The sequence below is a fragment of the Crotalus tigris genome, unplaced genomic scaffold, assembly GCF_016545835.1.
Source record: "Crotalus tigris isolate CLP2741 ecotype Arizona unplaced genomic scaffold, ASM1654583v1 scf7180000024374.3283719, whole genome shotgun sequence".
NCBI lineage: Eukaryota > Metazoa > Chordata > Lepidosauria > Squamata > Viperidae > Crotalus > Crotalus tigris.
This window is the reverse complement of record NW_024100544.1, coordinates 1,299,813-1,326,986: the sequence shown is the minus strand read 5'-3', so window position 1 is coordinate 1,326,986 and position 27,174 is coordinate 1,299,813. Positions and strand designations below refer to the sequence as shown.

General features: G+C 35.8%; 1 protein-coding gene across 15 annotated transcripts in view; it reads right to left on the bottom strand.

Moving 5' to 3' along the window:
* NCKAP5 (NCK associated protein 5) overlaps window positions 1-27,174 on the bottom strand; it is a 656,435-nt gene that overhangs the window by 308,925 nt on the left and 320,336 nt on the right. For all 15 annotated transcript variants that reach the window (XR_005554850.1, XM_039328230.1, XM_039328233.1 and 12 more), the window contains one exon: window positions 25,946-26,079. Coding sequence is in view for 14 of the 15 variants with exons in the window: in XM_039328230.1 (XP_039184164.1) it covers window positions 25,946-26,079 (134 nt within the window). In the remaining variant the exon portion in view is untranslated. The remainder of the gene's footprint in view (window positions 1-25,945; window positions 26,080-27,174) is intronic.

The following is a 27,174-nucleotide window of genomic DNA, read 5'->3' as shown; positions in this document are numbered from 1 at the left end:
TAATAGTTATAGAAACACAAAATACTAATTATATAACCTGCATCAATCATGTCATAAATGATGTACAGTATGCAATTTGGGCCATCTCTGTAATGAGATCATGACACATAACATCATTCCCTCCCCCACAGATACACAAGTATTTGTTCATTCTATGATAAGATTAACTACTATGTAATTTTTCAAAATATAATTACTGTGTGATGTGTCACAGAAGATAGAGATAAAGATGAAAACCAAGGACTGCAAGATCCAGGATTGTAACATATCTATACAGCTGCAAGAGTCTATATTTTGGGACACATATGGGAATAACAGGGATAACATCATGTAAATCCTTTAAGCATATTCAACCAAACACAGGTATAAAAAGGTATAGTTTTTCCCTAGCCAGTCATGTCCAATGCTAGGAGGTGGTGCTCATCTCCACTTCTTATCCAAGGGAGCCAACATTGTCCAAAACCATTTTCATGATCATGTGGCTGGCATGACTATATGCCAAGGTGCACAGAACGCCGTTGCCTTCCCACTGAAGTGGTACCTATTTATCTACTAGCATTTGCATGTTTTCAAACTGCTAGGTAGGCAGGAGCTGGGGCAAGTAACTGGAGCTCACTCTATCACACAGCGCTCAGGTCTTGAACTGATAAGGTCAGCATCTTTAACCTCTGAGCCACTGCAACCCCGAAACACACTTAGGAATGCTCTTTGTAAGGGTTATGTTCTTGCACAATGGATCCCTATGAAGACCCTAACTTATCAGTATGAAACCTTATCCCTTGCATAATTTCATGTATTACATATTCAAGCCAGTACTTCAGTATGGTCCAGTGAAATTGTTATTTAGCAAATTTCTGTCCTCTTTTTCACAACTAGCAATCAGTGATGTCTATTTTCATCAGTGTACATAACATTTGAGAGAACCAATATAATAATACTAATGTCATGGTTCTGACAGACAGAGACAAATAAAGCAGAACTCTAAGGCTTGGAAATTCCTCAAAGAACATGTTTATTAGTTACAAAGTATCAGCACGTCAAAAGTGAAACCAAGTCTGAAGGCACATGTAACAATTCCCTAATACAAAGTTAAGAAATCCCACCTCTAAAGCTATGCAAGCAACTACATTCCCCAATACATCTTCTTGGCGGGCTTTGCACAAAATGCCCAGCCAGAAGCTGATGACCTTGATTCCCACAGGACAAACAATTATTTTGACTAGTGAAGCACCTGGCAATTCCCCCTCCCCCCTTCAATGTGTCAACCAAAAATGAATAGGGAAAATGGCCACAGTCATGCTCGTTTTCAAAGTTGAAAACTAATTCACATTGCTATAACATAAGAATAAAAAATTGCAATAGACATCAATTAAAAGACAAATTCTTTCACAACATACTTGAAGCCAATAGGATAATTTTGCTTGAAGCAATGAATTAATTTAAAAGGGTGAAACATTATATGAGTAATTAACAAGTGATTGTATCAGTAACATCTCTCAAAAGGCACTTTAAGGTTATTTAGAAAATGATCTTGAAAGCAATTACCAATCCTCTGCATCTCCGTCACATAAATTTATGTAGGTGTCCACTAGGCTGCCTATCTATATAAATACATTTTATGAAGAAATTTATTAGGCTCTTCAAATAAAACTATAGAACAAGCTGATTAAAATATCTATAAATCAGTTGTTATTACATAGGTTGCAATTGTTCTTTATTGTTCTCAGAAAACACTTTAAAATTAATAACCACAATCTGAGGATCTCCAGATGTGCTAGAATTGTAATTCCCAGCTTTCCCCATCTCATTGGCCTCTCCAACTGGGAATTACAAAAGTAAAAGTGGCAAGTTTACCCACAAGGCAAGGATTTGAAGCTATTAGACAAGTTTACAAAAATTCAAGAATTCCGGATAAGAAATTATTTACTGAAGAAAGATTAAACAAGCACAGTCTAGAATGCTAGTGATTGCTTGTTTCAAGAGCAAGCCTTAATTATAGAAACAAGCAATTCTGCATGTCTTGTATTTCCATCTGGTTCCCGTCTGTTTTTGTACTTGTCAAACTCTTATTGGTTTTGACTGCTGTTTTAGAACTCTCTCAATACAAAAAATATATGTAAAGTCTGATATAAAGATCCATTACTTTATAATAGAATATTTTGAGATAAGTTTTATGACTCCAAGATAATATATTATCTGAAAGAAAAAAAACTCCATTTATTATTATTGTAATTAGATGTATATCCAATCTTTTAAGTAGTACATAGTATTCTCTCTTCAATTTTGTAAATTGATCATAAAAAGCTTGAAGTCATGTAGAAAACATACATACATATGTGCGCACACACACACACACACACACACACACAGAGAGAGAGAGAGAGAGAGAGAGAGAGAGAGAGAGAGAGAGAGAGAGAGAGAGAGAGAGAATATTACTGGAATACATGAAAGATTTCATCCAGATTGGGATAAACTTAAAATCTGAAATTAATAGACACCAGATTAATTATGACAAAAATTCAATAGGATTCCAATAGGATTTGTGTTTACTTTGGTCTAGATTCATCCCTAACTATCAAAAATGTTAATAGTATTACATATTCTTTCATGCTCCCGTATTTTGATTCTATCTTGTTCTGAAAGTAAATTAATATTATTATTTTAAGTTGGATCTTCTTTCTATCATACAGTGAAGCTGCATATACATTTTATGAAGTATATAGATCTTAAAATATAATCTAAATTTATGATACCCATTTATGGTGTATTGCATGTAAACAGTGTATTATTACTTCAATTTACATTTCTTACTACAAAAGAGTAATAAAATACTTAAAAGCTGAAATATTCAGTGAGAACTGAAACCATCAAAAATATTTGTTGAAAAGCTAGTTAACTTGCTTGTTAACACACTTCCTTACCTTACATTGCACAGTTAGTATTTTCAACCATTTCTGGAGATTTATATTCTATTGTCTGCCATGTCAGATCATGGAAAAATGTTCTGATGGCATTTTTTTCTTCGACTCAATTATGTCTGATTTTTGGAGACAGTCTGCAGTTTTCTTGGCAAGGTTTTTTTGGAGTGGTCTGCCATTTCCTCTTTCCTAGGGCTGAGAGAATGACTGGCTTACAGGTCAGACAGGTCATAAAGGTCATACAGCTGGCTTTGTGCCCAAGAAGGGACTAGAACCCATAATCTCCTGGTTTCCGATGACATGTCAACTGTTTAATTAGGTTACCCTTAACAATCCCAATCTACAAAATGCTGGGAATTCAGAAAATGTATATGCAGTTTCATTGTATAATAGAAAGAGGATCCAACTTAAAATAATAACATTAATTTACTTTCAGAACAAGATAGAATCAAGATACGGGAGCATGAAAGAATATGTAATACTAAAATACACAAAAAATCATGGATATGATAGCAGGAATCTCAGAGAAAATTAACAACAATATTAAGTACAGCAGCATTTAGATACATAGCTTATATTATTTGTGAGATCTTAAATTAACATTGTGTGCCACCTCAATTTCTTGCTTTTCTTAATTGGACCAGGTTCACTGCAAAAAGCTTGCTAGATTTTGCTTATCTCTACCATGCATAATGAAAAATGTCTGGCAAAAAAGTTTGTTATTATTGCTACCAGAATAATATGATTAGCCTTTGTTTATTATGCATCTATAAGCCACAGTAATATTAAACAACTGGAAAGTTAATTTATTTAGTGCACCAAAAATCATGGACATCAACATACTAAAGCAACCAATAGCCAATTCCAGCCAGTAAACAGGATTAAGGTTTTAATTCACTAATGAAACCTCAGATTAGCCCTTCAACAGAATGAGAGCAAGAATTACGATCTGCTGTGATTTCATGCAAGTCATTTTGTATATAAGCAATAAATGAACACAATGCACTACAATTTCATGATCTAAATATGTATCAGAATCCAGAATCTAATGTGTATCAAAATCCAGAAAGCTACATAAAAGTATTTCTCTTTGGAGAATCTAATCTAATGTATATACTCCAACATGCACTTAATATAGATAACAAAAAAGACATTAAGACATGTCCAATGAAAAGTAGTTTTTATTGAACTAAATGCTACAATAAATAATGCTAAAGTATTAAAATTTATGTGAGCCTATGGGTGCCATCACTATATGAAGAGATAAAGACAAAGACAGTAAAATTACACTGGGGAAGTGTAGGTGGGAAATAGGTTTAGGTAAAAAAAAATGTTGTAAACTCAAGAAATGTTCTATAAAGAAGAAACCTAAGCATTAGACAGGCTGCAGATCAGAATTGTCAGAATCCAAATGAAGATGTTTTTGGAGTTTTAAGCTTGGGAAGAAAAATAACACCGAATAAGGGTAAGATCATAAGAGAGATTTAAAAGCAAAGTTACAGTGTGTCAGGCATCCTATGATTTAACTGACAATACATTAAGCAAATAACCAGCCAAATGAAACTTCAGAACTATTGTTAATTATAGTATCCATTTAAATTATACATGTTGCAAAATGTCAGTGTCAATGAAGATTTGTTTTTTTTTAAAGATTATGAGGATGGTTTTATTAAGTATGGAATCAGTTAAAATGTAATAGGTAGGTGGCTGAACTCATTGTTTAAAACATGCGTGCCCCAACTTTTCGTATGCCTGGGCAGCGCTGAGCAAAAAGGAATTGTCTGTGCCGCATACAATATATATAATATACTTAATGCATATAAATCACATAATAATTAAAAGTTTATGACATGGGTTGAAAGTGCCTGGTTTAAAAGGAACACTTATCCTGACATAATATTAGAAATGTTATAGTATTTTCTAATACAACAAAATATAATTAAAAACAAATTTAAAAATGTAAGGCCATTCATTGTATGATGAATTTTATCCTTAATACATTTTGCTCAAACGTATCAATAGAAACTTACAAATATATAAAGAATTGCAAATAAAATATCTAGTGTAATAGATAGCTAGATAGCTAGATATTATCAATTCTTAGATAAAATAGTTATAAGTACAGACATGCCTCTGAACACTTTTTAAATAACCCACTTTTCCCCTGTGAGTAAAATGGCTCTAATGGTGATGTATTTAGCTTATTCTTTTAAAGAATGATGTTGGGCATACTAAACTTATTTTTAATCTACTAATTTTGGTGAAAGAAGCTTAAACATGTGCTTGAGTTTGCTTTTTTTACTTACATCAATGGGTATTTCTGTTTTAAAGATAATGGCTATAAAATATATAGAGTCACAATAAATGGAGCTTAACCCAAAGTGACTCAAAGACCTTATGTCTAGAAAATCTAAAGAGCTTGAAGGTGAAGACTAGAAAGGAAATATATTCTATATTTGTACCAAAGAATGCTGAAGATTTACATACCAAAAGCTTTCCACAATCCTATACATGGCTTATATTTACTTGCATTGTTTACAAGGGCAAATGTGGTACTCCAGATGTTGTTTACTATAACTCTCCTAATTGCCAATAGCAAAGGATGCTGATGGTTCAGCAGCATCTGGAAAAGCACCAGTTTTCAGTCATTTCGCCAGGGGAGGGAAATAAATGGTGAATCCAGATTCTCTCTCTTTTTTATACCCTATGAACTACCTTATTCCAGATTTTCTGTGTGTACACTGGAAATACAAGGGGGAGAACAGATTTCTATAATCTGAATACCAGTCCCCTCAGATAAGATTGCACTGAATTTGTAGCTACATAGGTGGGGGAAAAAGACCACTTAAGCCTATTAAGACCTACATTTTTATTATCATGAGAACGTGTCTTCCAAGATGTAGGCTAGATGGATCAGAATAGAGTACATATTGGGAATTCTAAAATTAAGGCACTCAGAAGTGCCGATACATATTCTATTCTAACCATCTAGCCTACATCTTGAAAGACACATTTTCATGATAATAAAAAATGTAGGTTTTAATAGGCTTAATAGGGGTTTTTTCCCCACCTACAAACTGAAGGGTAGGAAAATACACACATTCTGATATTTAAAGATTTTATACATAGCATTTCTCATTTTAACAATATGAAATAAAGTAGCTTCTTTTACGAATTATATTTTTACTGTACAAATGTATTATATGGATTATATTATTGTTGTATAAAGTTTTGTTCTAGAAGATACCCACATAACATACATGCATTATACATGCAAGTAAGTCTAATGGATTTATTTGCAAGGCAACCTAATTACTTTATATTATTCTTGGGTCATGCAAAGAAAAAGAGGCAGTTTCTATTTGCATCCTAACTATAGCTACTTGGTTCCCACAGGAAAAACGCCAGCGCTTTGGGCAATGTAACATACTGATAGCTTCCTTCAGGCACTCTTTCCAGCATGGCCCGATGTTATTATTATACTGCATGATTAGTGGAGAACATCCGTTATACTCTAAACAATTAAATGTTTAATTAATGGTATTGTTGCAGGCACGAAAAAAGTGTAAACTTTGAGATTTTACTACTGGGTGAGAGGACAGCAAGACGTAAATGGTCCAAATTAAAATAATTTCCATGATAATATGATTTTAATTGCAAACATCTATCGCTTTTTTGCAGTATCTGCAAATTGATGTACAGTGAACATTTTGACCAAAAATAAAAACATCCACACATTTTCTTTATTTCCTCCCCCCCCCCCCAGCAACAATTGATAATAAGCAGACAGTAATTGTTGCTCAGGTTCAACAAACTCTATGGAATTTAGTGTTACCTCCATATTAGGTTTCAAATACTTAGTATAATTAATAACTCTATAAAAAGGTACCAAGAGAATATAAATGATTAGCTACTGAAGAACAAATGTATATATTTTAGGGCAATTATAGTCTGATGAATAAATATGCTGTGCCCTGACCCAAAGATCATCTCTGTGTCTTTCACTGATTTTAATTACCAAAGGAAAACTTTGAAATACTATATCTGACATCATGATATGGCCAGGCAAATCTGAACTTAGAACATCCTATTTAGGGCACCAGCACCCTTGTAAGTAATATTATTTGGGCCAAGAAAAAAAATTCTTATGCAAAGATTCTCACCCATTCATCTTACTACGCAAAGCAATGAGGCTAAGAACACAGTTAGCCCTTAGATCAGTGATGGCAAACCTTTTAGAGACCGAGTGCCCAAACTGCAACCCAAAACCCACTTATGCATCGTTGGGTGCCGGGTGGGTATGGCCCATTAGCTGGATGTGGCTATTTGGGGGGTGTGGCCTATTGGGTGGGCATGGCTGTGGTGGTAACGGCAGACTGGGTGGAACTAAAAAGTTCAATCAATCAATTCCAACTTTGCAAAATCTTTTTTTTTCCCCACAAGAAGTTGAAATTGACTGATTAATTGAACCTTTTTTTTTTTTTGCATATGGCAGTAGAGGCCTAAAACGAAAAGGTTTTATAAAACCCAGCTGAAGGCCTAGGACTGGGGTGACGGCGCTTATGCCCACAGAGAGGGTTCTGAGTGCCACCTCTGGCACCCGTGCAATAGGTTCACCACCACTGCCTTAGATCCTAAGATATCTGAAGTCCGCTCCACAAATAGAGAAAGACAATTCGACGGAATAGAAATCACACAAGGGAAACAGATTTCACCATTTGTTTTTTAAATGCGCCTCTTTGGCAGGTTTCCCACAACCTACAAATCCCAGTCAGTGCTAACCTAGATTTTGACTAATGTGCATATCATACTACCCGGGTCAAAAGCCATACATTTTCGCAAGGAAGGGCCTGCTATAGTCCATGAGCTCTTGCACGAGTAAGGATTCATTATATCACTTGTTCCTTTCCTGATGGAGAAGCTGACAGCAGTAATTAGGAGGTATATCCTGTGTGTGTGAATTCTGCAGTGGACACTGAGTTCTGCAACAGAAAGGGTGGCTATTTCAGCCAGTCTTTTAACATTTTTTTCTTGGTTACAAAAACATGACTAATTGGGTAGAATTAGTTGAATACTGTGCACGACTTGTTTATTCCCTGGAGAATCAGCTGATGAACAAATCTAGTTTTCCCACAATTTAGCAACGTCCTACTGACCCAGTTAAGCATCTTATGAGAGGGACAAATACTGTAACAGACAAGTTTGATTGTTTCATACCAGCCTTCCATCAACTGGTGCTCTGAGATGTCTTTGACTATCACAGCCAGCCTAAGGAAGATTGATAGTTCACCCATGCTCACAAAAATTGCAGGCAGTCCTCGACTTACAATTGTAACGGAGCCTGCCCATTATGGTCATAAACTGTGATGGTTGTAAAACAGGTCATCCAGATCACCAACCCGATTTTACTACATTTTTGCAGCAGTTATTAGGCAAACACAGTGTTTGTAAGGCAGCCAGTGGTGGGATTCAGCTGGTTCGCACCACTTCGGCAGAACCGGTAGCTACTTTTTTGTTGCCCGGAATAGACTTCCAGAAGCGGTATCCACACAGAGAACTGGTTGTTCACATATTTGAATCCCACCACTGAAGGCAGCTATTGTAGTCATTAAGCAAACACTATGGCTCTTAAGTGAACCAATGGTTCACTAAGGGCTAGTTTTACTGAAAACCAAAAGTAAATGCCGTTTTTTTTTTAGCAAAAGTGTTATAAAATGTGGTTATGTGACCGCAGGACGTTGCAAATGGCTGTAAATGCAGGTCTGTTGCTGAAAGCCTGACATGCAGAACTTCGAAAATGGGTCATAAGCACCCCCTGGGAGGTTTGTCATAACTTCAAACAACTGGTAAGCAACCTGTCGTAAGTCCAGAACTATCGGTAATCTGTGGCTAAATGCAGGGGTCTCCAAACTTGGCAACATTAAGACTTGTGGACTTCAACTTCCAGAATTCCTCAGTCAGGCATGCTGAGGAGGGAATTCTGGGAGTTGAAGTCTACAAGTCTTAAAGTTGCCTAGTTTGGAGACCCCTGATAAATGGAATAGGCAAAATGATATTGAGACTGCAAATGGAGGAGAGATCAACAGAAATGTTTCCCACCCTGCCTGGAAACCAGAGCTGCATTTTAACAGTGTTTTATGAATGCAGTCCAGGTTTTATTTCTCCTATGGCATTGCATCGACCTTGAATGTATCTGAATAAAGAATTACTATTGTGATAATTATTACAATGAAGGGATTTCTTTTTCCATTTCATACTATAATCTTGATATAACAAGCATTTAATTCAAATCTTTTAAAATTAGAGTCTTTAAATAATTTTATCCAGAGGAAGGGGTAAGGAAATTTTTCTTAGCGCTGCTATCCAATTCCAAGCTCTGGAACAGGGTATTACTATACAATGTTAAAACAATATCCTGGAATAATTGCACATTCCTGGCAATATTTAAATTATCATATTGGTGGATTAAACAATGTAAAATATGCAATGAAGAGAAACCGCTCTTACTCTGCGCAAGATGCATATAAAATGTTACTGAGGAATGCATTATAAATTATGCATATTATTAACTATTGTAGATACTTAAAAGATTTCACCAAGAAAAATGACAAACCAATCATAGTAATTAGAGATAAATTAGACACATTTAGTGAGAAGCACTTTTTGTAGGAAATTGGGGAAAATAAGCTTAACCAAATATTAGGGCTGGTTCATATGCCCCAGCCCCTAATGATGCTCCTGTTGTAACAAAAATTCATGAAAGCATGGTTACAATACTGCACTTTTTTCTGCTCACAGAAAATATTCAATATTTTAAAAAATGAACTACAGAGCTACTGTAATTTTAAATGTACTCTGAATAAAATCTAAACAGCATAGTGAATTCTTACAGGCTTTCACTAGAACCATTATCTACAATTTCTCATCTTTTCTTTCATCCTTTGACTGAATTTCTTTGTCATAAGTGGTAGCTATGAAACCTTCTAGCGCATGGTTGTTTCACTGTAATGTTAAATGACTGTAGTACTTACATAATCATGGGGTGCAGTGAGAGGCTTCATTATACAAACTGCATCTTCATGCAGAATGAAGGTCCTGCTATTGGCTAAATGGAACCTGGAAAAGTCACTATGATTTCAGTATAACAATCTTACTGAAGGAGAGTAGCACCGGGCCCAGTGCTCTTCAACATCTTCATCAATGATTGGGACGAGAGGATAGATGGAGAACTCATCAAATTTGCAGATGACACCAAGCTGGCAGGAATAGCCAACACTCCAGAAGACAGGCTTAGGATACAGAAGGATCTGGACAGACTTGAACACTGGGCACTATCTAACAAAATGAAATTCAATGGTGAAAAAAGTAAGGTTCTACATTTAGGCAAGAAAAACCAAATGTATAGGTATAGTATAGAGAGTACCTTGCTCAATAGTAGTAACTGTGAGAGGGACCTCGGAGTCCTAGTGGACAATCACTTAAATATGAGCGAGCAGTGTGCTGCAGCTGCCAAAAAAGCCAACACAGTGCTAGGCTCCATTAACAGAGGGATAGAATAAAGATCACGCAAAGTATTAATATCACTCTACAATGCCTTGGTAAGGCCACATTTGGAATACTGCATCCAGTTTTGGTCACCACGATGTAAAAAAATGTTGAGACTCTAGAAAGAGTACAGAGAAGAGCAACAAAGGTGATTAGGGGACTGGAGGCTAAAACATATAAGGAACGGTTGCTGGAATTGGATATGTCTAGTTTAATGAAGAGAAGGACAAGGGGGGACATGATAGCAGTGTTCCAATATCTCAGGGTCTGCCACAGAGAAGAGGGAGTCAAGCTATTTTCCAAAGCACCTGAAAGCAGGACAAGAAGCAACGGATGGAAACTAATCAAGGAGAGAAGCAACCTAGAACTAAGGAGAAACTTCCTGACAGTTAGAACAATTAACCAGTGGAACAACCTGCCTCCAAAAGTGGTGAATGCTCCAACACTGGAAGTTTTTAAGAAGAAACTGGGCAGCCATTTGTCCAAAATGGTATTTTAGCTGCAGTTGCCCCTGCTAGCCTTTGAAACAGCATAATAATAATAATTTTAATATTCTGTGTCTCAGAAAGTCAGGAGGACAAAGTCTATTACCTAGAAGAGATAGAGAAGGAAGGAGGTAAATAGCCGACACACAGAGATTGCTATAAATTGCTGTATGCAGGTCTTACTTAGGGCCTTCTTTCTAGTCTACAATAAAACAATTAAACCAAGTCATGTTCATGAGCCTTTAGTCATGAAATTGATTCAATTCAAATCGGGATGAATTAACACATATCTAAATATCAGAAATTATAATTTCTACAAGAAGCAGTGTGCAATAAAAGTGAATCACTGGATTCAAAGCTGAAATGATAAGAGTGACTGCCTGGCATATGCTTCATAATGAGTCAAGACTTTTACTGGACATTACCTTTCATCTCAAAGGTATTCATGCCAGATTATCTCAAAGATATTCATCCCCGATTTTTAAATATGTTATTTTCCAACAAATGTTATACAATAACCTAGAACCAACCTAGAACTAAGGCGAAGAATTAATCAGTAGAAAGACTTCCCTCCAGAAGTTGTGGGTGATCCAACCCTGAATATTTTAAAGAAGAGATTGGATAGCCATTTGTCTGAAATGGTATAGGGTCTCCTGCTTAAGCAGGGGATAGGACTATAAGACCTCCAAGGTCCCTTCCACCTCTGTTATTCTGTTAACAGTTAGTAGTAGTTTGGGTGGGCCAATCTCCATCCAGGTTTTCAACTAGTGACTTGTTCCAATTAATACTGCACTGAAAGTTTAAAATAAAAGATGAAATACTCTATAGTCAGGGCTCCTAATAGCATGCCTGCCTGGACCAAAATTTAGTGAGTTGGCGACTGAAGGAGGAGGAGGAAGAAGAATCAAGGTAGATAGTAACCATCCTCCTACAACCAGATCAGGAGATGCAGAGATAAAGCAATGAAATATTATAAAAATACAGTTTTTAAAATGGCATAGTGACTCGAAAGGGGAGGAGTTGTCATAACCAACTATGTAAGGAAATTGCTTTCAATTGTTGGCTATAAAGCATGAATAATTAAGCATGTCCCAAGTCTTTGAACTGTATTGGGAAATAGCTATTCTGTTATACACAATCATTTTGAGAGTAGTATAGAATTACATAAATTAATAATAACTGTAAAAATGAAATCTGGCTTCATTAATTTGCCAGAGGACTTACAGTAAAAAGCATATTGCTCCCCATGCTTCACCAAAACATGACAGCAAAGGGAAAATCAATTTGATCTTCTACAATGGATAGAAAAAAACAGCTGCAGTGTGTTTGCTTTGTTCTCAACACTTCCTTTAACAACTTCACTCTTGTTATTTACATTTTTCTAGTATAAAACATGTTATTCCAACATCAAATAGCAAACAGATCAGAGACTACTGCAAGAAATAGTTGATGCCCTTTGAGGGAGCTGACCTCAAGTCTTGCCAACCCATTTCTTAAGCAACATCTATCAGAAAATTCAAATTTTATTCCATGACACTTCAAAAGCTGTCTTCCCCCAAATTTGCTTCAATAGTTGGCAGTACATGTCCTGATGAATGTTTATTTGCATATCTAATAAACAAGTTCTGGGGGGAAAACACAGGGTTTTTTTTTTCAGTTTATTCAACTGAGCTATTCCATTTCCATTATAGCTACTTACCATATTCTCTCAATCCAATTACTCTCTGTGAAATCTACTGGAAATGTTCTTTTCTTTTCTTTTTTCTTTTGGGTTTTCCATGCACATTGCTCCTAACATGCAATTTACCAAACTTTGATTTTTTTCAGCTATTCCAGCTATCAAAGGTGAGGAGGAGAAAGAAGAGTTGGAATGTGTCATGTCCTTGAAGGGTTGGAACTACCACTTCCAAGGTAATTATCACTACTCCATTCCATAATCAGTGCATTTTTAAAAAATAAAGACTACCTAGTGCTATCTGTGAGTGGAGTACATGTTGATCCTTATTCATCAGCCCAAAACCACTAATTGAAAATAACAGAAAGAAAAGACAAACACTACGAAAAACGCAGGTCAGCTTATCTGTGGCTGACATATTTTTATGGTATTTTAGTTAAAAATTCAAAGGTCAGCTTATCCACAAGTAGGCTTATACAAAAGTATATACAGTAATTATACTGTAAAGGATTCAAACTGTAATGGATACTTGCAAGATCTCTGGCAAGTATATCAATATCCTGTGAAGTTTTTTAATACTGTGAAAACATAACATTTTGGAATCCTGAAAATGCCATCGGGGTATCATTAGGGTACCCACAGATAAACATACTGCCAACTAGTGTTTAATGTAAATATTTTAAAAAGAATATCATGATCTTATTTTGTCTGTCATCTTCCAGAGTTACATCCCTTTCCATTGTGAAATTATGTTTCGCTTTTTTCCACAATGATAATGTTTACTAACTATATTCTACCAAGTTACCTATTAACAACATCGCCTGGAGCAAATATCCCCACAAAATTCTTATATTTTCTCTTATCCTGCAAAAGCCGGAGAGTAGCCTGCTAATTTTTAGATTCATACTCTTGCTTGGATAATATTAAGCTGACCTTCTTTCCCTTTCCATACTTAGCAGACACCCATGATGTCAAGCTGGTTTTCTCTTTCTGCCACACTGGCCATTTCTGTCCTAATGGGAAAAAATAAAATTCGAACAACATACTAAGAAACGTAACAAAATATTTATTCCATTTCTTCCTACCTGGAAATATTTATTCACACAGTTGGATGTGTGAAGGCCTCCCTCCCTTCCACCTGGTGATGTTCTATAAGACATGCATGGCTAGTGATAGAATTGCCTATTTATCCATGATGCTACAGGGGTCTGATTGCTCAGCGGTTAAAGCCACTGAGCTTGTCAGCTGGACAGCCCGGGTTCCAGACCCAAGCGCAACGGGGTGAGCTCCTTTTACTTGTCCCAGCTCCTGCCAACCTAGCAGTTCAAAAGCACTGCAAATGTGAGTAGATAAGTAGATACCACTTCGGTGGGAAAGTACAGCATTCCATGAACCTCGGCGTATAGTCATGCTGGCCACATGACCACAGAAGCATCTTTGAACAATCCTGGTTCCCTCAACTAAGAAACAGAGATGAGCACTGCCTGCCTCTAGAATCAGACATGACTGGACAGGAGAAACCTTTACCTTTACCATGATACCAGGATGACCAGACAACCAGACACCATCTTCTTCTCCAACCATGAGTGCCCATTTCTAATCAGGAGCTTTCCCCAGCAAACCTGCAATCCCATTTCACTGTTCTGCAGGGAGAGTGCTTCTCCATTATTCTTTCTGTGAAGCTTGCTAGGAGATATCCTAAGGTATTCTCTGTAACCTGTGTCAAATGAAGTGCTACATTCCTGTTGTTTACATCCTGGAACAGTCCTAAGGGATAATGGCTTGATTTACACTGCAGATGGTATCAAGTAGTTCACTTCTTTCAGAATTTGCCTCCTCTAATGCATACATTCCAAAAGCATTCAATTGCTCTTCTCCTTGCTTTCTACAGCTGTACTCTTGTATTTACCTCAACCTATTCTACTATACCTGTCAAGCCAAATGATGGTATTTGAACCTGCAGTTCTTTATATCGCCTGCCTTAAACTGTGATAAGTATCTAATTCAGGCACAACATTTTCCTTTCTATAAATTTAAATACATATTGTATTGCCACTTGTGTATTATTTTTCTGATCTCAAGATTCCCAAAGTACCACTAAATTGCTTGTAAATGTATTCGCTGATGTGATAACCAAAAAGCTACTTTCAAATAGAGCCAAAGATTAGTTGTGGTTTACACAACTGTCTCTCCAAATTGTTCTCTGTGTGTACCAATCCCAGAATATGTTATGTCAGGTTTTCATTGTAATTATAATTCTAAAAAACTCCTGACTCTGCCATACATTCTTCCATTGCCTCTCTCCTAGATCTTGTTGATCATGCATTACATTTTAAGTTGGAAGAGATACTAAAGGATTTACCAACTAATGAACTGTACACTAAAGATCCCTTATGACTGAATGCATCTGAATTTTAAACTTCATCTTTAACAATGACCCAATATTCATCTCTCCTGGAGTATTAGCTAAGCTGTCCCCAATTATTCTTCTTCTAAATTTTATCAACCTTAACAGCAACCTCATCGGCCTTCTTTTAATAAAAGATTTGTCAAGGATATTTTCATGGAAAATATGGCACAGAATTGATTTGCCATTTTCCTGGGATCATTTCTGAATAATGGAGGGATATGCAAAATGACTCTCCTACGAACCTTGTCATTTTCTCACTACAGAATAAATTGCTTCAATTTCATTATCATTTTAATTTTTATTTTCTGGTCTGCTCCAGTTCAGAAATATGATGGCCTGAATTATACAGACTGCATTTTAAATGAAGCCAAACATCCTTTTAAACCATGGCATGATAATATTTCATATTTTTACTTTCAATCATGATGAATTTGGCATTTCCACTGTTGCATGAAACAGAACTGAAGCTATCTGTGTTCCCTCTTTATAGTCAACTTAGACTGCATCAACAGAGATAATTCAGTTTGTCTCACTTACTTATTTACACTAAATTTCATTTCTTCCCTATTACCTAATTACAGAATTCTTTTTGGAATACTTTGTCAGCTTCAGGTTTTGAAAATCTTAATAACTGTCATTCACATCTGGCTCAAAACTCTCCTTTGTTTAAGTGAAACAAAACACCAATAAACATTTTTCTTCAGTGAGAAAATCTTGCTGAAGGACTTTTTAACCCAACCTATTTATTGTATTTTAGTCAATATTTCACAGAATATTATACTTTTATTCTGCTACTTTCAGTTATGTCCCTTGTCCATGGATTTCTTATTCCCTTACTAATAAAGATGTTAAGAGAATTTGCTGGATTCTTGAGAAGAATAATGAATAAAATTAGAGAGATAGGATATCTCAGCTGCAGCAATATTTCAGTGAACCAGTACCAATTCTCCACGCACAGCATATCTTTTATAATAATCTAATGAAATATAACTTCATTTGACTGGGACTTCTGGTCAAACAAAATCATGACTGTATTGGCTTTAGCTGAAATTCAGAGGTCTTCTGAGGATGTATTGTAAGGAAGCAATGACAAGAATTAATAAGTACTACATCTGGAAATGTTGCTCTTTCTCGCTATGGAATATTTTGATCCACATTTCAGTATCAAATATCCCCATATTAACTACAGAATCTCCTTTATTTTCTGTCTTCCCTTCCCGATTCCTTTTACTAGCATCTTCCTAATCAGTATATAGGTTTTACTACAAGACTTCTGTCTTCAAAGGAATAGCTAGCAAGAATATAGTATCCATCAGTCTGTTTTCTTTATACCTTATTAGCCCCTGAGCAGGTGTTTATGCATTTAATTAAGGCACCATGCTTCACTTCTTAGGTGGTTTTATTAGTAGCTTGCTTTCCCTCCACTCAGTATTTCCTAACAAGGTCCTTTCAGATATTTAGAACTAAAAACTGCATCAACCAGCATAATTGTGTTTCAAGGATTATGAGAGATTATGATTAAAAAAAAGTTTGAAGGGACAAACTTTGAAATGTTTCTCTCTCTTCTCTCTTCCTCCACCTCTCTCCTTTTTGAAAGTCTGTGTAATAATATATACTGGATCATTTCTACATCACATTTGTTGGCACCCTCAAAGGGCTTCTTCGGAACATTACTGCTATTAATAAATCTACTGTCTAAATAACACTGAAATGTAGTACTGTGTTTCTTAAATTTCACTGAATTTAATAACATATAAATAGACTCTGTGTTCAAAATTGCAACCTTCCTCTTTAATGAAGCTCTTAAAATTATGTTTGAAGACTAGAAGTGTGATTTTAAAACAGGAGGAAAAAAATATTGATAACCGGCACTGTTCTGATGACACTACTTTAATAGCCAAAAATGAAATGTAGTGTAATGAAGCGTAGTTATTTCAAAATTGTCTTATATTTTTTTTAATGTTGGAGCTCTACAGATATTGCCCATCTAGTCTAGTTCCCATATAGTGAAGGCATAAATTATTATAGTTCTTTTGACTGATAAATAGATAGATTTCTCTTTTGTGTTTTAGTCTAAATATAACCATGTCGCTCTTTTATATAAACAATGTTCTTAATTAGCACTTCTATACCCCTGGATCAAACTTACCAGCCTGGATAATTGCTGTTGCTTTTTGCATTGTAAGTAGAGAGCGAGAAAAAAAATCCCTTTCCTTTTAATAGTCTTTACTTTATTCAGTGGTCTGCAATTACAATCCTGTTCAGTCATCTTTAACCCCACTAAACATACCCAGATGATTTATATTTTTTCCTAAATTCTATGTCTCCTATTATAATTTGATATCCCTCAAATTTATAAGGAGAAAAAGGAACAATGCAGTTCATTATTACTCTCTACCAAAATCAGTGCAACTTTAAAAAATAATTATTTCATGCTTCTCCTGAAGTTGTTCAGATGATCTGCATAAGCTAAAATAAACCCTGCATAGTTTGTAACCTATGCAAGTGAACAGAACCTGTACAATTAGGTCACCTATAGGTATTGACAAATCTTCTTAAACTAACACATTCACAAGCTACTGGATAGCAATTTCAGCTATTGTTGTTCTGGAAAATTTTCTTGATCTAAAAATCCTATCTCCCCAAAATCTGTATGTGTTTCCTTGATTACAGAAAAGCCTTTGATTGTGTTGATTGCATCAAACTCTGGAAAGTGCTTAAAAATGCGAAACCCAGAACATCTCATTATCCTCATGCAAAACCTCTCACAGGACAGGAAGACATAGTCCAGACTAAATTTGGTAAAACAGACTGGCTCCATGTTGGCAAAGGACTGCAACAAGACTTCATACTCTCTCCTTACTTATTCAGCCTACCCTGATCCTGCCCTATCATCAAAGCAATTTTATCTTCCTCAACAATTTTCTCCTTCTTCCTGAATCCCCAGGCAATATCCTCTTACATTATGAATTACTGCATAGTTTTCTTGAGTTGGGAGAAAATTAGATTGATTTTTTTTTAAAAAAAAGCAGTTGCGTCAGTCTTTTTTTTCCTGCATTTTTCTCCTTGAATATTATATTTTTCCTTTTCTCCTCACTATCGATCAGAAAAGCCTAAAACTTGATAGAATAACTATCCTATGTACACATTTACTTTCTCTCTCTCCACCATTGCTGTGAAGCATCATATTTTTTAGTTATTTATCGTACTTTTTCAACCAATTAAAAAAACTCAAAACTTTATTTTCTGGGAAATAAAATATACTGTCTAATCTTATGTATTGTACAAAGGCACTTCTTAATTAAACTATATTGTTCCAGTTACTTGCACTTGATTCTTATTTATTTTGATTGTAAAATGTTGGGCTTTGACTCCCTTTACTGGAGAGGTAACTATTGGTCCGCTGACACAGCCATGATCAAACAGGAAAATATTTTTGGCCATTTTTTTTCCTAGACAAGTTTATTCCCTGAATATAGTGGAAATAGCTTTCTAAAATGTGCTGAATGATTGTGTCATTTGCTAGACTAACGTTAGTGCCCAATCAAACTAAGGAGTACAAATCCTCCATGTTATTTATAGAATCACTTAAAAAAAATATAGATGTCGAACTTCCGGTGGTGACGGCCGTGGCGATGGCGGCTTTCTTCAGCCATCTGCCCTGGGATGTGTCAAAGCCAGCTGAGACAGCGAGCAACAGCTGTCTCGCGACTTGGAACCTCTCTCCCCGGGCGAAGGGGAGGAGGTGAGCTTTCCTCAGATAGTGGTAGAGCTCCCTGAGGCCCCAAAGTTTTCTTTTTTGGTGGTCAGAGGGTGAGCTCCCACGGAATCTGGGGTGTTCTCCACATTCCAGGATGCCTTTGCCCTGATTTTTCCAGGGCAAAGCTAGACGCTGCTTCCACATCTGCGCTTAAAATGAACTTGTGAGTAAATTTTAAAGCAGACAGAGCTGACCAGGAGAGACTAAAATGGGGATTATTTCGGACTTTAACTCTGGAAAAGAACTTATCTTCTCCTTTTTTTAATTAAGAGTGGTGAAAAATGGTGCTGAGATGTTGATTCATTGAGTGAAAGGACCGGAACTTCTACTTGGAACAATGTAACAGATTTTGTATTTGTATAAATTGCAAGAATCTTCTTTTTTTCCTTTAAGGGGGCTTTTGTCTTTTTTCTCCTTCTCCTTTTTTCTTTTTTTTGGGGGGGGTATTTGTTGATTTTATAAGATTTTAGCAGACTTTTTATAAGTGGTCTTAAAAATAAAATGGCTTCAAAACATCTCAGAGCTTCTGTTGCTTCTAAAGCCTCGGTCTTCCTGGTAATGCAGACAGCTCAGCAAGATAAGTCTAAGTTTCCACCACCTTCTCCATTGTCTCCAGCATGTATACTTAAAGATTTACAGGATGCCTTGGAAAAAAAGGCATGACAGATTAAAGAAGAGATGGAGGTTTTTATTGAAAATAAATTCATGAAATTGACAGAGGACATAGCGTTTGCGTTTCAAAGGTATGTTGGTCATATAGATCGATTGGATGATCGTATTGATGATGTTGTGGAAAATTTTGAAAAACTGGAAGATCAAATTGACAAAGTGGAAAATAATGTGGAAATAATACAGGATGAAGTTACTATGTTACAATACAAAAACATGGAATTTACTTTAAGAATAAGGGGAATGAAGGAAAATATTCAAGAGGATTTGAGACAAGTGGTGGTAAAAGATATAGCTCTTATTTTGGGGGCTGAGCCTGAAGAAATATTGAGAGAGACGGAAAAAGTTTTTAGGGTTAATTCTAGGGTTGGGAGAGAAAGGAATTTGCCACGAGACGTGGTTATCTATTTTTCTAGGAGATCACTTCGTAATGAAATTTAACAGGCTTTTTATAAGCAGAGATTTCAAATTTCTGCTCAAGATATTATAATTTTAAAAGAAATACCTTCAAAAATTCTTAGAAAAAGAAAGGATTTTGCTTTTTTGGTTGATGAGCTCAAAAAACGCCAGGTTCGATTCAGATGGGATATATCGGTTGGAATAGTCCTGAATTATGCGGGGATATATTATAGACTTAATACAATGTCAAAGGCGAAAGATGTTTACATTTCGCTTTTGAAGGTGGGTTCTCCATTATCTTTACGACCTGAGATAATAGAAGAAAAGTTGGAAGAGCAGCCGGTTGAAAGTGCTATGCTATTGGATGTGGGAGACAAACAGGCTGAACCTTTGCAGCAGTCTCTTGAGACAGAAGATTTTTTAAAGGAACCGAGAATGACTCGTGCAGCCTATAGACATAAATTAAAAGAACTGCAGAAGATGGATGTTGGAATAAAGAAAAGGAAATGATGAAATAATGAAATGTGTAAGTGTGCTAACTAGAATATTCCACAAAAATGTAGAGTGTCACCTTTTTGCAATACCTCCTACCACAACTGGGGTGACCTCTGTTTCTGTATTTTCAGTGTTTTTGAAGCAAATAACATACTTAATTTGAATGCAGAAACACTATTAAGTTTCTAGAATTTATTTATTGTGTTTCAGTACCTGAAAACTATTTCAGCCTTAAGAATATTGTACAATATTGTTTCTCATTAAGATCTCACACTGATCCTAAGAATTTTTCCACAGAAAGAAAGCCAAGAAGCAGTGCCAAATCTTGAAGTAAGATGCAGCAATCATTTAAATGAATTTAAACCCAGGTCCTCTTCTCTTTTATACAGAGAAATATATTGCTCTTTGTTTGCTTTGCACTTCTTTTCTTTTGAAGTCTTTCTGCAGTATTTTTTTTAATGTTCATATTGTACTTACCTGGTAGTAGCCACAAGATATTATATTTATCCATATTACATATATTTCTGCAATTGCTCTACTTTTTGAGGACACAAAATCCCCCAAAGCAGCAAGATTCAGCAAAGTGTATATACTGCATAGGAAGTCATTTAGGTATCTCTATATACTTACAAAAATAAACCAACTCTTACCCAGAGATACTAAAGCAATTATTCTACAAACTTAGCAAAAATATGTCTGAAAGTATTACTGTCACTAAGTTCCAATTATACCTAACTTCTAATACAAGGCTGGGTATTTATTTGTTACAACTATTTTTGTGCCAGTTCTTCCTAGGAAGACATTATGCTCCTTTGCCAAACAAGTTCCTATTAACGTATTTTCATTTAAAATTTTAATCCATAAAGCCTTGACATAATACCAGAAACCCTTCAACAATAATTAATTGAATTCAGCAGTAAACAGATCATTGCTCTGATTTTTTTTTATTATCCTGTCTCCCTAGCACTGTAGTTTCCCAAAGATTCTGTCAGTAAGTGGTGAAAAATGGAAATAATTGAAGAAGCTTTCAATATATTATTATTATGAAGGAAGGACTTGTAATACCAAAGCAACTTAGCATGATGCTGGCATTAGACTGTTGGAATATAACTTTCTGACATATAAGAAGCTCTCCAGAAACTTAAACATTCATAAGTTTATATCTAAACTACCTTGTTGCCTACCTTGCACAAATCAATTACATTATAACTGGGTCTATAACTTGTCATTCTTTCAGTCATGTTTTGTTGAGCAAGCTGTAGTAGTCTGATTCTCTCACTGCAGTAAGCCTTAAATCAACATGATAAAGCCTATGATTGGGTTCACACAGTGTAAATAAAACCAAATAAATCATATTATAAATTAGCAGGATGTGTTAATCCAAGATTCCCTGATGATTCCTTAATGCTTAAAATAATATTAATGAAATGACAAACACCTTCAATTTCACAGGAAATCATTCTGTCAAACCTAACATTTCAACAATGCCAATTCTGAATTATCTAAGTGTATTACATGAATAAGTATATTTTTGATACTTTGGTTTATTACCCACGCTTAGAAATTCCAAGGCCCGATTCGTATATCACAGTATGTCATTATTTGCTTAGGAACAGTTTGATACACCCAAATTGGTGGGATGCACATGATCTTAATACCACCAGATCATAAAGTAGGCTACAATAGTACATAATACCTCTTCATTTACAGTGCCAGTGAAGGTATTTTTCCATACAGCTTGCCTGTCCAAACCCAGTGAAGTAATCTATGCTAATTGTGGACTGTGACATTAAAAATTGGGGGGGGTCAAAGACCATTAGCCTGAAAATTTTATCTTGTGGCTTGATGTGAAAATTGCATGATCTAGAGACAATGAAATTCTCAGAATAATTCAGGAATGTAAACATACTGAAGAGAAATGCCAAAGCTTTTCCATGTCTCAGGAATAATCAACATGGAAAATAATTGAATGATTTCAGAACATATTACAGAACAAGTTTGGAAAACTATGGGACATTGTTTATTACTTGCTCATCTTTTTTGTCTAAGCCAGCATACATTACAGTATGGCAAAGATCAACATGTGACATTCAGGAATATGAACTATAGTAACACACAACATTAAACAATTCTAGAAACTTTACTATTCAATAGCTCCTCAACTTCAAGTGCTATATGTAAGCCATAGCAATACTTAAAAATGCTGTACATATAATGAGCATGTATCTTTCCTTATCCTGGAAATCTATCTGTATTACTGTTAAACATGCTTTAAAAACATTATATAGACAGATCATAGAAGAAGAGATTTTAGAAAGTAATAAAATGCTATTGCTTTAGTTTCTAATGCTGTCTAAAATATAGATGTGCATTTTATTCCTAGGAAATCAAACGTTATTGCAATTTACTTTGTTCTGGAAGATCTATTATTTCATTATTTTTACTGCAAAGGGAAAGTGCTTGAAGTCTATGCTCTGCTTCACTTCTACCATTTGAACTCTATGTAAATGCTTCAGAATGATTAAGTTATTATAATTTAGTTTCACTGTGCTCTTTAGTTCAACAGAAGGAGTATTCAGAATGTGATAAGACCAGGACTGAGAGTTGAGTAATCTTAGATGCAAGTGGCCATTACACAGCAGGAAACACCAGCTACTTGGTGGTCATGGTTTGCCTTTGATCCTACCTAGTGGCCATCTGGATTTTTGCAGCTCAGGTCCGACAATCTTACTTCCATTATTGTTTGAGTTCTGAGGACACACTAAAACACAAACTAGACAGGCATGTCTTTAGTTCTTGAATCAAAGAAAAGCAAGTTTCCATAATTTGCACTGACCTGATGGCCAGGCTCTAAACTGCCTTGCCTTGTCTTTTTTTAGGTTTACAGTGGGAAATTTAATGGCAGTAATTCATGGATTCTCCTGACTTAAACTCCCCTCTTCTCCAGCATCATCAGCCAACAGGAAACATGACTCGTTGCCATAATTTGGGATGGATGGGCTTGGATGGACAGGTGCCAGGAACAGTGACCCAATTTGATCTGCCAAACCTATACCAAAGCATCACCAGCCTGTGTTCTGACTTTAGCTTTAGTAATAAAAGTTGACTTCCATCATGTAGAACCTTAATTCTAAATGACCTCAAGTAACATTGCATGGGTAACTATTAACCTTCCATCTGATGAAGGGAAAAGGCAATGCTTTATTGGCCGGTCTGACAGAATGAGAAATGAAAAATATCACTGGATTTTAAAACTCTTTCTCAGATCTATGTTGTTAAACTGACAGAATACCACCAGCATTGTAAGCAAACTCAAATCAGTTTGAGTTTGTAAGCAAACTCAAATCAGTGGAGGACTCTGCGATGCTCAAGTTTACACCTAAACCTGACACCAGCTACCATGTTGTGTAAAGCATTGCCAAACTCAGAGTGATCAAGTCCACACCTAATATAACAAGCATAACTTCCCATTTAATAGATCGTGTGAATACAGGAAAGCCGAAACATACATAAAATACAAAGATTACATTTGTCTGACTGCCTGCAGCCTTGAATGCATCATTCCATTATTTCATTCACTGGTCCCTGTTAATCAGGCTGTAAATCACAACTACAAGTAGTCCCTGACTTACGACCACAACTGAGTCCAAAATTTCTGTTGCTAAGCAAGACAGTTATTAAATGAGTTTTGCCCCATTTTACGACCTTTCTTGCTGCAGTTGTTAATTGAATCACTGCAATGATTAAATTAGTAACATTATTGTTAGGTGAATCTGGCTTCCCCATTGACTTTGCTTGTCAGAACGTCGCAAAAGGTGATTGCATGACCCCGGGACACTTCAACCGTCGTAAATATGAACCAACATCCAAATATGTCAAGCATCTTGGGGATGCTGTACAGCGACCATCAGTGCCGCTGTAAATTCTAAGCAAATGGTTGTAAGACAAGGACTATCTGTATATTAAATTTACTCTCCACAGATAGTCTCACTGTTAAAACTCCCAACACTGTACTGCAAGGCTACAATCCTATGGAAATGAACTTAGAAATAAGTCCCCTGATCCCAGTGAAGCATTTTTCAAAGTAATCTCATCACCCAACAGCAGTTGCAGGTGTCTACTGGGAGTGCCATTTTTACTATAATGTTTTCACACTTCTCATTTGGAAATAGCACTACAAGAAGTCTCCATAACTGTTTGCAGATGGGCTATTATATAATAATGTCTTTCATGACTTCCCTTGGCCTAACATGAAAACTGAAATGATAAAAAGAAAACAATGTTACCAGTCTAACAACAGAGCATTTGTCTGGATCTTACACGGTGTGTGTGGGTATGCCATAAGGGCTTCACAGAACGTGTCTATGCAAAACATCTAATTCTTTTATACTATGAGGACAAGTTCATGTTCTGATTCAAATGACACTATAAAACACCCAGACGATTCTTCTTTGGGATTACTGCAGATAAAGTAGTACTAGAGAGGCTGCAGATAAGGTAGTACTGGAGAGGCTGAGGAGCAGGTGCTGCAGGCTGTTGCATAGGACAATAAGATCAAAGAAGAAGAAGAAGAAAGGAATGCTAAAGGCAGCCACTCAGTTGCAGCATCCTAAAATGTTCCTTTTTGCTACACTTAGGACAGTAGTGGTTTCCCATGTACTGTACAACAGCTGTACCCAGTGCAGGGTCATATGATCACAATATGATCACAAAGTCAGTGAGGAGAGCTGAATTTGTTTAATGACCGGAGTGATTTGCTTAACTATTACACTGCTTAGCAAGTTTTGATGCCAATTATGGCTGTAAGTCAAGATCTTATTTCTATTTGTAATAACAACTGAATTAATTTATCAAGAATAGTTCAGTCATATGAATTCTTTTTTATCTTTGTCAGGTACCATTGGCCTTCTGAGGTAGACCAGACAGGAAACATGACCAGATGAGCAAATTCTACTTTATTGTATTGCTACATTAACAGAATATTGCAAGATTGAAAGTACAAATCTCCCACAGTCCCTTTTTATAAGCTAGGGAGATTCCTTTCTGAGTCTTTTTCCCTGTCCATTATGCAGCTATGGGCTATGTCCTCTTTTATTTTATCATTCCCTAGAACAGGGGTAGGCAACCTCGGCTCTTTTATGACTCATGGACTTCAACTCCCAGAATAGTCCATGAATCATAAAAGAGCCAAGGTTGCCTACCCCTGCCCTAGAAGCATCTCTTCCCCCCCCCCCACACACACAAACATATACACAGGGATCTCCTAAAGTCATTCTCACATTCCAGGTACTGTACGATACATGATGCTGCAAATGTGAGTCCAGCTAAGATATTTACTGGCTGCCGGAAAGTTTAGTAATTGAACTGCATTCAAGAACACAGCCTTTCAACTTGAGGACAATCATGGCATTTGCAAGACAAGTCTCTATTGGACAAGGAAACTAAAATGAAAGAAATAGGTCGTGTTTGAAAAATAATAAGTATGACAAAAATATCTACTGCTGTTTATTGTTTATATATTCAAGTGTGCATGCGTATGTACAGTATATCCATATTTAGATCAGATAACTTTTCAGAAATCGTGCTTACCTTGAAAACTGCTGTTGCAGTCCACACATTTGAACTCTATGGCGCTCAGACTCTAGTGTCATTTCTTGTAGTCTTTTTTCACTTTCAAATCTCAAATGTCGCTCTTCCTCCAACTCATGTACCAGCTTCTCGCGCTTAAAAAAAAAAAAGCAAGTGACAAAATTAAGCAGAGTTCAAATGTGTGAAGGTTAAGACTTCACACTTTAAGCTGCTACTGCTATTGAAAGACAATCATGTAGAAAAGTGAGTGAAGATTTTATCCTGCATTAGTCCCCTTCTACCAAGAGCCTATCAGATGGTTAGAATTTCCTTGCTTAACCTCTGCCCTGCTTAGTGAGATCATTCAAATTTACAACAATCCTGAAAAAATAACTTGGCCACTAATCCTTGCACTTGTGACTGTTCATCATCCCTGTGGCTATATAAAAAAGATTTGGGTATTTTGCAAACAGAGAGCATTTACAGCTATTACAGTATCCCATGATTGTCATTTAACTGCTTCATAGCCAACTTTCGACAAGCAGAATCCATAAAGAAGTCAGCAATAAAATTGCAAGTCACAGTTATGCTTAATGAGTACAGGTGATTTGCTTAATGATCACAGAAGTGAGTTCCTTAGTCTATTGCAGTAACATGTCTTGCTTAATGACCATATTACTTAGCAACAGACTTTCCCATTCCCAATTCTGGTGGTTACGTGAGAATTACTAGTAATTTCCTAGTCATCAAAGTTACTGGCCCTGTAAATTATTATTGCTATCACCAGTTTTTTGACTTGCAGAGCTACAATATTTTCATTTAAATGTTTTTAACTATGATAACAAAATACAGAATAAAAACAAAATACAACCTGATACCAACAATTTAAAAAGATTAAAAAGAAATAATGAGAGCAGCTGATTTTTAAAGGAAGGGAAAAATTTGAATAATTATGTTTATTTTTTAATTTCTGGCAGAAAACCCAGTAGTTGTTAAGTGTACTTCAGAAAGTAAGAACTACTTCAGAGAATGCATCCTGCCTTACTACAACTGAAGTATTTTTTTAAAAAACAAGTTTTATTAATTTTCCAATTTTACAAAACTCCAAGTGTTAAGGAAGCAACATGGTGATTGGGTAATCCATAATCCAATAACAAGCTCTTTCATACATATGTCAGGTTACAAATCAAAAATTTCCTCTCTATTTCCTTTGGTTATTGTATCACATTCACATTAATACACTGCTAGTT